This window comes from Mustela nivalis, assembly GCF_964662115.1.
Source record: "Mustela nivalis genome assembly, chromosome: 14".
NCBI classification, from domain to species: Eukaryota; Metazoa; Chordata; class Mammalia; order Carnivora; family Mustelidae; genus Mustela; species Mustela nivalis.
Window position 1 is genome coordinate 18,209,885 of NC_139033.1, and position 11,074 is coordinate 18,220,958.

Below are 11,074 nucleotides of genomic sequence, written 5' to 3' on the forward strand. Positions count from 1 at the left end.
TCACATGGTCTCCAGCCTGTGTTATTCCAGAAAGACCTCAGCTTTGCCCTGGGCACAAGGAACCCGAAATGTGAATTGCCGAGTCGAGGGGATAGGCCTGCAGGGCGGCGGACGGGACCAGCGGGAACCTCCCCTCAAAATGCACAGGAAATCCTCTAGGAATCATCGTCGGAACTCCACGCTTCCCCCACAAGCGTAAAGTCAAAAAGCATTTAGTCCAGAAAATAACCAAATCTCTGGGTGGGGGGAAGGGGGCTCCTGGTGGCCCTGCCCTCTGGTCGCTGGGAGTGGCAGGTGCCCGGTCAGAGGTGAGAGCCTGTGGCTCTCCGAGCTGAGCGGCACGTGGACTTCGGGGATCAGCCGTGGTCTGGAGCACAGTCCCCACCCCCCGGGGCCTTGCTCTGCCCACCCTTTCTCCGCGGCGCTGACTGGGCTTTTCTGGTGGTTGTGCACGACTGGCGGGGCGGGGAGGAGGGCTCGCTGCTGGGGACATCACACCGTTGACTTCTTCCCTCCTCCCTGGCGCCGGGGGATGCGGTGAGGATCCTTGCTGTGCAGGAGGGAGAGGAGGCAGGTGACGTGGGTCCGAAGCCAGGGACTGAGCTGCCTGGGGTTGAGGCGTCGGCGAGAACACGGGGCCGGCCCCGCAGGGCACTGTCCCGGCAGGGGAGCAGGCAGGGGCTGAGTGGGGAGGGTGCTGGCCCCTGCCCCGGTGCCCGGACACGGAGCCATGGGGACAGGTGGCTGCGAGGAGGGAGGCTGAGAGGAGCCACCGTGGAAGAGCAGAGAGTTTACGGGGACGCGTCTGCACGGCTGCTTGTGAGATGGTGTCCGCGGCGCCTCAGGCCGGGGCCCCCGTGAGGATGCAGGTGCCTGGGCTGGGTATGCAGACCTGCTCGCGGGCCCGGCCAGCAGGGTGGGAGCCCCCGGGCCCCGCCTGCCACCCTGCAGCACCTGCTGGCTCTCCTGGGCTCCGGGCTGGGGTGGGGAGGGCCACGTCTCCCGGGAGGTCTGCCAGGGAACGCCTTGTCTTTGCCTGTGATCGGGCCTGAAGGTGCACCTAGGATTTTAGCCTGGAGCTGGACTCCTCGGTGACTTTGTCATTGATCTCCTGAGGTTTCCAAGGGCAGAGGGCGTCCCAGCCACAGCACAGCTCTGAATCCAGCGGCTGCAGAAGGAAATCCGGGCTCTCACTTCCCCTTGCTGCCTCCTGCCTTTCCGGGCTCGGTCAGGGCCCCGGAGAGCTGCCCTCAGAGGAACAGTTTGTGCCGAAACCTCTTCAGAGAAGCCCCCCAGCCCCACCCCCAGCTCCACTGACCCTGGGGGAGCAGCCCCTGTGCCGGTGCAGTCCCCTGTGCCGTGGCCTCTGTGGACGACACAGCCGCTGGCCTGCCGGGGCCAGGGAGTAAGAGGCTGGCTGTGTGCAAGCGGCTTCGTGGATACAGTTTCTCACCCTTGCAATGATCTGTTCGCGCTGTGGGTGTCAGGACTGTTTCCCCTCGGGCGGGCAGCAAGGGCTCAAGGCCGTCGTGCGTGGGCTTACCGAGTGAGCAACGCCGAAGTGAGGTCTGAGCCCCAGGCCTGGCCTTGCTGTGCCCCTGGGTTCAGAACTTCCTCACGCGCACAGATGTGCTCCCAGAGGGTGCTGCTGCGTGTGGCAAGGACAGTGAAAATGCTCAGGGACCCTGTGGGCCAGGTTTCTGCAGAGACACTATCTCCTGGCTCGGAACCCGGGGGTGGCTTGGGCAGCCGTCTGGGGGGATCGGGGCTCTGTGGCCACAGGCTCACCTTGTGGCCCGTTGCTCTCCTCGTGCAGGTCAATGTCGGCATCCTCATCGCTGTGACCAGGGTCATCACACAGATCAGCGCCGACAACTACAAGATACATGGGGACCCCAGTGCCTTCAAGTAAGTTGGACTCTGGGCCGTCAGCGGTGGACCTGCCTGCACACAGCTATTTGGGGCCGGAGGGCGCTGGGGAGCCTTGAGCTCGAGTCCCTGCTTGGCTGTTCGTCGCCTGACCAGGACCAGCCCTTCCCAGCCTTGCTGCCGCATCTGTGGAGCAGGGCGTCTTATCCCTGGGGTGAGGAGGAAGATTCTAGATTCGGTCCTGCCCCCGCCCTCGCCATAGCACCCTCCATGCCTTGCTTTCCTAGCCGTGGAGGGCTGTCAGTGCAGGTGAGCCTCCTCAGGGTCGAACTTCCCGAGGAGCTCCAGGGCTGGTCCCCCGGGGGAGGAGCAGGTCCCTCTGGGGAGGGACCCGCCCACGCCTCCCGGCCTCGAGGTGTCCTGACCCCATATCAGGGAGGGCTCCCCTGACTGCAGGGGACCGAAGACCCAGCACAGACTGGCTGAAGGCGAGGGGACGGATCCACAGAGCCCAGGAGGGAGTCTCGACCTGCTTGATCCAGGGGGCCCCGCCCCTCCCCCACCCTTCATCCCGTGTCCCCGGTCGGCTTCCTGCTCAGATGGACCTGCCTCCTGGTGACACGGGAAGCCCCTCCATCCCAGATCAGACGGAGGTCCTGAGGCTGGAGGCCCTGCTCCCCTCAGGTCACACGCTCAACCTGGAACCAGTCACAGCAGAACGGAAGTGCCCAGTTCCCCCGGGCCTGAGTCCCAGGGGCCATCCTGGCTCTGGGGGGCACTCAGCACCCCCAGACCACAGGCCCAGGAAGTGGGGGAGGTGCTCCTCTCAGGGAACTTGGGAGCTGTCGTGAACAGCTAGGACAGGGACATGAGGTAGCTAACCTTCTGTAAGTTACTTTAGCTACACTCTATCTTTTCCGATCTGAGAGCAAGAGCAGTAAATATGTCAGTAGCAAATCGATTAGACAATTATTTTGTAATGAATTCCCAGCACTGTGAATTGGACTGACAAGCAGCTCTGGCCCTCGTGGGTTTTCTCAGCCCCCAGACACCTTCGAGGGCAGCTCCGTGGGGCAGGCAGGGCCTCCCAGGTCGGGGAGCACATTTCCACGTCTCTGCAGAGCGTCGGCTGTTGGCCCAACCGCTGAGGACTCCCGTGTCCTGCACCTGACAGCCCAGGGTCCCACTCCTCCCAGGAGAGCTCAGGCCGTGCCTCTGGACAGAGGTGGCTCTGCAGGGTGACCCGGCTGCGTGGCCTGTGCTGGGGCTTCTCCACGCGGCTCCATGGGGCCCCCTCACTGACTTCTGCGGTCCCCTGTGGCCCTGTTCCCCGGGCTCCAGACCAGGCATAGAGGCAGCAACTGCGGCATCCTCGGATGGCTTCTGTGGCTGCTTCCTCCTTCCTGGGCCTTGGTTTCAATCTGGCCGTGTCCTCCATGCAGAGCAGCTCCGCACGGTGACTAACAGGACGACAGGCTTCCGCAGGAGCCTGAAGGGGCTTCCCCTCCTCCTTAGTCTTTGTTTCCTGGGGGACTCCAGACCCCCCAGAGAGGAGCAGGGAACGTTCCACTTTCACAAGCGAGATCCAGACTCCTGGGGGCAGGGGTGAGGCTGAGGACCACGAGCACCCACCCACGAGCCGTGGGAGGAAGAGGGGGAGGCTCATGGGGACTGAGCCCCACGGGGGCGGCCTGGGGAGCAGCGGGAGGGGGTGTGTCTGGGCGGTGCGTCCACCTGCTGGGGCCTCCCCCAGGGCAGGAATCCACTCCTTCTGTGTGTGACGAGGGACCCCGGCAGCTCTGGCCCCGTTAACAAGAGGCCTCAGAGAGCACCAGCTGGACTTGTCTTCCCCAAGACCTTCTGTTCTGAGGCTTCCATTTTTAAGAAAAAAACAGCACAGTTTGAGACCCATTTCTCAAGCCTGTTCTTTTCACATACGGATTCTCTAATATGTGAAGATGAAGCTATGTCGTCTGTGATGGCTGTTTTGACTGTACTGACTTCAGGGAGATGTGGGGTTGCTACTCCCCGGGCAGCTGACCTGTGGGGCCCTCCGCTGGTTTTCAGGGTTTGTGGCCAGGAGCTGGCAGGACCGGGATGCGGGGTGTCCCGCCAGGAAGCTCGACGGGCCGTGTCGCCCCTCCTCCCGGGGATGCTGGATGTGTGTGTGCACGTGGGCACACATTCACTCCCACGTTTGCTCCTGCATTTGACGGTCACTTCCCGAGAGCCCACGGGGCCCTGGCGCAGGGCTGTGCGTCAGGATCGCGGCGATGAAGCCCCAGCCCAGCCGCTGGGTGCTCAGGGTCTAGTGAGCGAGGCTGGTGTGTGGTCAGTGTGCCCAGTGATAAGCACAGCTTTCCTCGGAAGCCCAGGTGCCGGCCTTCCAGCGTGCAGAGCCCAGCCGCTGCGGAAGTCAGGGTAGACCGTGAGCAACGGGAGGAACAGCTGGGTTCAGGCAACACGTGGGCCTTGCCTCACTGTTCAGGGGTTCCCTGGGAGCAGACTAGGAGCTAGCTCTGCTCCAGGCTTGCAGACGCCGCAGGGACCATGTCCACGGAGCCCACATTCTGGGAAGGAGCCCGTGAGGCCGAGCCCGAGTGTGTGTCCTTCCCTGCTGGATCCACCCCCGGAGCCTTGGCTCTGCTGTGCTCCGTGGGTACCGGGGATAGCATTCCGACCCAGCCCTGCTGCCGCCCGGGTCAGGGTGATCAGCTGAGGGTGCCCCGGGGACATGATGGCTGCTGGGTGCCCTGTGCCAGCTGCAGGAGGCAGAGGCAGAGCTGCTGGTTTGACCCCGGGCTGGCCGGGCAGGGACCTGGTGTCAGGTCGCGAGCGCTCCTCTCCTCAGCCGAGGTTCCCTGCAGGGTGGAGCTCAGGTCTGGCCCCCGGCAGGGCCATGTCCGCTCCCTCTCAGCGGCCTCCCACTGAGAGGCCAGTGCCCCCCGGCCCGCCCCCCAGAGTGGCCGTTTCCACTTCCCTTTCAGGTTGACGATAAAAGCCGTGGCCGTGCTGCTGCCCATCCTGGGAACCTCGTGGGTCTTCGGCGTGCTTGCTGTCAACAGCCAGGCCTTGGCCTTCCAGTATATATTCGCTGTCCTCAACTCCCTGCAGGTGAGTGCCTGTGGGACTGCCCGGCCGGCGCGACGCTTCTGAGCAGACGCGTGTGCAGCGGGTTGTCACGAGCGTGGCACGGAGGCCCTCCTCTCTGCTCCCGCCACACATCCTGCGAGACCCAGCACGGGCACGCCCAGGGCCAAGGACAGGGCGATGGAGCCCGCCCCTGGGTCTCCGCATGCAGGGCCGGTTTGCAGCAGGGCTGCCTCGTCGTGCCGGCCACTGTCGGTGGGAAGCACAGCGGGGCCTGCAAGGGAAGACGGTGGCATGGATGCCGCCCTGGAAAGGTCGCAGAGATGGCGAAGGCGCGTGCCCCAGGTCTGGGTTCACGTGTGTCCCCTGTGTGGAGGCACAGAGAAGGGGAAGCAGCCTAGAAATCGGAGACTTGGGGTGCTCAGAGCCTGTATCCCCAGACCCACAACCCCCCCCCAAAGGAAGGGTGGAAGTGAGTGCCCCCACCAGCCGCAGCCCCACAGCTGAGCCTGAGCTGTTTCCGGGTGAGCGTGAGCACGGCCCACCCACGCCGTCTTTGCTGCGCTCGGGGCCTTCCTGACCAGGGACCGCGTCTTACCAGAGTGAGAGCGTGTTGCTGCTTCTAATTTGTAATAAGCTGCACGCACTGTTTCCTTCCGGTTGGTCACCGGAGAAGGTGATTGATTGTCCTGGCTGCAGCTGTTACGCAGCCGGGTCCCGCGGCCCATCACTCATCCTCTCTGCATTCCAGTCCCTCCTCCACGACGCGGGAACTGTGACAGGACCCACCCCTGGGGCAGCTTCCACACTAAGGGAGCGGCTCAGGGGAGGTGTTGGCCAGTGCCAGACACACAGTAGCTGTCTTCAGAGTTTGGGGACATCCTCATTCTCGTGCCTGCTTCGTTGTTACCATCATGCTCTCTGGGAGGACACGAAGGCTCAGTTCAGTTGATTCTCAGATGTCCTCACCTTTGTCCATTGCCAGCATTTTACTCATCCCCGGTCTGTCCTGCCTTTGTACCTTTGCCCAAACAGCACAGTGGGCGCAGTGGTGCCTGCCTCTAGGCTGGATTTCATGCTGGGATCTGGATGCTTCCCCTTCTCAGGGGCTCCAGACCGTAGGATTGTCAGCAGCTCACTTGCAGGCTCCCCAGCGGTGAGCCACACCAGTGCCCATCCCAGAACCCACATGGCCTTGGGAGGAAGCTTTGGAGAGTGCTGGGACAAAATGCGAGGGCCTAACCCTGTGTTCTCCCCTTCCTCCCTAGGGGTTTTTCATCTTCCTTTTCCACTGTCTCCTGAATTCAGAGGTATGTCTGTTCTACGTCCTGGAAACACAGAGGTAGTTTTTCACTTCTGGAAGGGCCCAGAGCACAAAAAGTCTTGCCCCATCAGGCCGGTGTCTGGGCAGGCTTCGGTAGTGGCCACAAGTTGTGTGCTGTAGGCTGCTTTCCATCAGCCCTTCTCTTGCCTCCTGGTTGCTGAGCAACCTCCAGGCGTCTCCTTCCTGGCCTCACACAGGCCCTCCTGACTCTACGGAGGATGGAGTGACAGAGATAGTGGGGGGCAGCCAATTGGCAGAATCAAGACCTGGCCGGCACATCAAGGAGGGTAAGATGTCGCTGTCTTTCCAGTGGCCCCCAAAGGCAAGAGGAGGCTGTCTGGGGTGAAAGGAGGTCTGCTGACTGTCGGACTTGGGGGCACTGCGTCCCTGCCCTCCGCAGGCACTGGGGCAGGTGGGAGTGGGCTCGTTCTCAGGTGCAGTCTGGACATTGACCTGCCATGCACTTGGCCATGGGAAGGGTGAAGGCTGCTCTAGAGCCTGTTTCTCAAGACCCATACTTAGGCTTACATTGTGGGCTTGACATCTGCGACCATTTTGGGCTCGGCCATGGGGAGGCAGCAGTGGAGCCGTGAGCGGGAACAGGCAGAGGGGTGCGGTCCCATCTGTGCTATTTCTGTGGGAGGTCTGTTCGTACAGAGATACAGGTCAGGCGGGGACGGAAGGGGCACTGGGGAGCAGGCGGATGGCTGGAGGTGGGCCGGGTGAGTCGCTGAGGACAATGGTGGCCAGTGGTGGAGGGGAGCAGCTCAGCAGAGCTCAAAACTGAGGTTCACATGATGGGAAGCGGACATGGCCTTGAGCCATGCCTGGCCTACCCCATGTCTCATTTGTTCCCTTGCCTGTCCTCTGTTCCTGCTCCCGGCCACACTCTGCCCGCTCCACGGTTCCTTGTTGAGCACGACTAGTGTCCTGGCCAGAACTGGGATTCGGCCAGCAGGGAGCAGACCAGCCCCAGCTTGCTCGCTCCGCGGGCCCTGGTAGGCGGTGGGGACAGAGCACGCCTGCCAACTGGGGCAGTGAGTCCGGACAGATGTTTCCAGATCCTGCCCGTACCCTGCTGCTGGCATTCTGGGACTTTATTTCAGCACAAAACCTAGAGGCCTTGGAGAACAACCTTTATTGTTGCCATCTCCACCGCTGAAACGGCTTCTAACCATCCTCTGTTCTGCCTTCAAAGGTGAGGGCTGCTTTCAAACATAAAACCAAGGTCTGGAGCCTCACGAGCAGCTCCATCCGCAGTGCTAACGCGAAGCCCTTCAGCTCCGATATCGTGAGTGCCTTGCAGTGTTGAGTCTCACCCCCTTCTTGCTTCGGTCCTGTCTGAGCGCCTGCACGCTTGCTCTCATGGACCCGCAGAGGCTCTGGACTTCTTCCTTGTTATCTGGAAAGTCCCAGTGGCTGCTGGCCTTGGCTCAGCGCACCAGGCCTCTGGCCTCCTGGGCCTCCTAAACCCAGAGCCTCCAGAGCGCGTCTCCTTCCTTCCCCCAGCCTGACCTGGCCAGGGCCACGTTGTGCATGTGGCTGCCCAGCTCGGTCGGGGCTTGGTGATAAGGTGTGGCCGCCGGTGCCTCCTGCTCAGCCTTTTTCATTCTTCACCCAGCCTGGGGGCTGCATGTGCTCCGGGGTGATGGTATGCCCACAGCGGGGTCTCTGTCCCGGGGGTACCCGTGACCTCCCAGGGCCAGTACATCTGCACGGACTTAGGAGGAAGGAGGAGGAGCGGATGAGGAGGCAGGCGCAGGGTGTGCTGCCGGCGCCCCGGGAGGCATGGAAGTCCCCAGCACCTTCAGGGAGCTGATCTCCTGCACAGGTCTCTTCCCTCCGCACACACCTGAGGACCCGGTCTTGGTGCTCAGGGATCCCGACAAGCCTGTCATCTCCACACCAGGCTCGGTTCACCTTCCTCCTGCGGGAAGTGCAGATGCGGGCAGGGCCCCAGGTGCCTGGGGCGGATGACGTGTGTTCTAGCTGGGCCCAGGGCCCGGTGCAGGGGTCCTGTCCTCGGGAGGGACTTCCTGGGCCGTGTTGTGTTGTAAGCAACAACTGCTCGTTCTGTTTACTGACACGTGTGGCTGTCTTGTGTCTCCCGCTGGTGGGTAGAGCATGGGGATGAGGGTATGGTTGGCACTGGTCACTCCTGTGATCCCAGGCCTGCCCCAAAGGCGAGGTGTGCTCGGTGGGTGCATGCGGAGTGAGCGCACGGACAGACAGACAGGAGTGCGAGTGAGCGTGTGCGACACCAGCTCCGGGAAGTGACAAGGAAGGAAGTCCGCGCAGAAGGCGGGAGGCAGTGCGCCCCCGGAGTTCAGCGCTCTCTTCCCCGGGGGGCAGCGGGGCCCCCCGCTGATGGGCTGGAGGGGCCTCATGCAGCTTTCTGGGCCAGCACGTCTGCACTGCCCGGGGTCTGGTTTCCTGTCCTGGGAGCACGTCTTCAGAGTTCACTCGTTTGTGATTCGCAGATGAACGGGACCCGGCCAGGCACAGTGTCCACCAAGCTCAGCCCCTGGGACAGGAGCAGCCATTCTGCCCACCGCGTGGACCTGTCCACCGTATGAGCAGGGAGGCCGCTGACCGGCCGTCTTGCTGCTCAGACGCACCCTGCAAACTAAACACAAGGAACACTCTGCCTTCACCGTGGAACCCTCTCCTTGTTGCTGTCTGGGCATGGGGGTCCTGGCCCCCTTTACAGGTGTCCTCACTTCTGGCCCTCCCCGTGTGACAGAGCCCACTGTTGGGCCCGAAGCCTGATGCACCGTAGGGGGCGGCCCTCCCAGCTCTGGTCCTCCCGTGGCCAAGTGACTGTCCCCTGGGGCACCTGCCGTGGGCACATAGGACCCTGGGGCTGCAGCATGACAAGGGCAAGTTAGCCTGGGCGTGGTGATGGGGACTTTGGGGCCAGAGAGGCAGGGTCCTGCGGGGGAGGTAAAGGCCCTGAGGCACCCCTGCAGGGTCAGGCAGAGGCACGTGGGGGTGTCTACGAGTGTGAAGAATGTCCTCGACCTGCTGAATCAGCCACAGCAAGCTCTGAGAAGAGGGCGCGGTGCAGGCTGGAGCCCCACGGGCCACCCTCGCCTTCCGGCTGCACGGGGGGTTGGGGCCGGGGGTGCTGGCTGCTCAGGGCCCATCTGTGGGAAGAGCCGGGGGGGGCCGCTGCGGGGACAGCTCCCAGCACCGCCATCGGGTTCTCTCTGCCCATCGGGTTCTCTCCACACTGGCGGTCCGCCCCGCCCGGGGCCCTGCTGGGCGCACCTGAGCCCGCCCTCGTGCCCACAGCCCCGCAGCTGGGCTTCCCGTGGTCTGGCTTCCGCAGAGCTTCCTGCTGGTCACGTACAGACCCGCTCTGTGTTTCCCCCCGGCAGATGCCCTGGGAGGTAGTGAGCACACGTCCCGTGCGGCCACAGAGGCCGCTCACACTGCGGACCAGGGGAGGGCGGCCTGACAGTGGCTGTGTCTTCCGGTTGCTTTCGGTTTGTGGACCGGGGCTGGGCCCCCAGGAAGTGGAGTGACCATTACTGCTGTGTGTCTGAGCAGGGTCCCTGGGATACCAGGGCCTGTGACCTTAGATGCGCCCCCAGTGCCACTGAATATCGGGAAGCGGGCTGGGAAAGCTCAGACCGGGGCATCCGCGGGGACGGTGGGCATGAGCCGTGGGGGTGAGATGTCCAGGCCTGTAGCTGATACTGGAAAGTCTTCTGTAAACTGTGACCGTGGTGGCACCAAGCCCTGCCCACCCCACATGCCCGCCAGGTCTCCAGGGGCCTTTTCCCTCCCGCTCGGGTGCCACCTGACCCCGACGATGGCTGCCGTCCCCCACAGGCATGTCCCATGCGGGGAGGGGTCCGACCGAGAGCCACGTGTCGATCGCGGGGCAGCTGTGTTCTTGCTTCCTCTCGAGGCCCCGGGGGCAGCAGCCGACCCAGCACGGGGTGATGGTGGCCGGTGACCTCTGTGTGGGCCCCAGGGATGGGCGGGGGGGCTGGAGTGCTGCTGAGACCCCTGGCGTGTCGTGAATAGCCCGGGTGTGCCCAGCCCCCACCCAGGCTTCTCCTCGTGGTTCCCGAAACCGGATGGCTTGTACCTGCGCGCTGTAGCCTCGTCACGCGCGAGCCCCGAGGAGTGAGCGCGCTGCAGTCCCGAGTCTGCACGGGGGTCGCTGTCCCCTTCGCCTCCGGGGAAGCACGTCGAGTACGGAGCTGTCTTTCCTTTAGGTGGAGTTCTTTGTTTTAAGCTCAGCATATTCGCTCTACACAGCTAACATATCAAGGGGAGTAATGAAGAAACCTTTCACTTCTAATGAAGGAGCGCGTGCACTTTATTTATAGGCTATAGAGCTGGGCTTCTGCGGCGTTTTATTATCTGCACACAATTTGGCCAAAGACAAGAAATTGGGAAGAATCATGTGTTTATGGTAGTTCACAGCACAGGAAAAATGATGAATGCCACCAAGTAGTGGAAATATGTCGTGATTTTTTATGAAATAAACTCTCCCTGTCCTGACGGTGATGTGTGGTCCTCAAGTTCTTGGCTTGTGTGAGGTGAGCGGGATCAAGTCTCAAGACAGAATTCTGTGGAGAAACACGGTGGGTGACATCCCGTCCTGGGACTCACCTGGCAGACGTAGCCAGCGCCTCCTGCGTGCCCAGCACGTCCCAGCTCTGGGCACACAGTGGCGGGTGACCCCTGGCTTTCAGGAGCCTCCCTCCCCTGCAGCCCCCAGGGGAACTGGTCACAGGCAGCAGAGTGTGGGGGCTGCTGTGGGCCGGCAGACGG

At 62.9% G+C, this 11,074-nt stretch overlaps 1 protein-coding gene across 2 annotated transcripts in view; it reads left to right on the top strand.

Annotated features, from left to right (window-relative positions):
- The window catches only part of ADGRD1 (adhesion G protein-coupled receptor D1), a 121,063-nt gene extending 110,261 nt beyond the window's left edge, over window positions 1-10,802 (top strand). For both annotated transcript variants that reach the window (XM_082699343.1, XM_082699344.1), the window contains 5 exons: window positions 1,817-1,908; window positions 4,857-4,983; window positions 6,228-6,269; window positions 7,482-7,574; window positions 8,764-10,802. In XM_082699343.1, coding sequence (XP_082555469.1) covers window positions 1,817-1,908; window positions 4,857-4,983; window positions 6,228-6,269; window positions 7,482-7,574; window positions 8,764-8,859 — 450 coding nt within the window. In that variant the 3' untranslated portion in view covers window positions 8,860-10,802. The remainder of the gene's footprint in view (window positions 1-1,816; window positions 1,909-4,856; window positions 4,984-6,227; window positions 6,270-7,481; window positions 7,575-8,763) is intronic.
- Window positions 10,803-11,074: the final 272 nt, after the last annotated feature.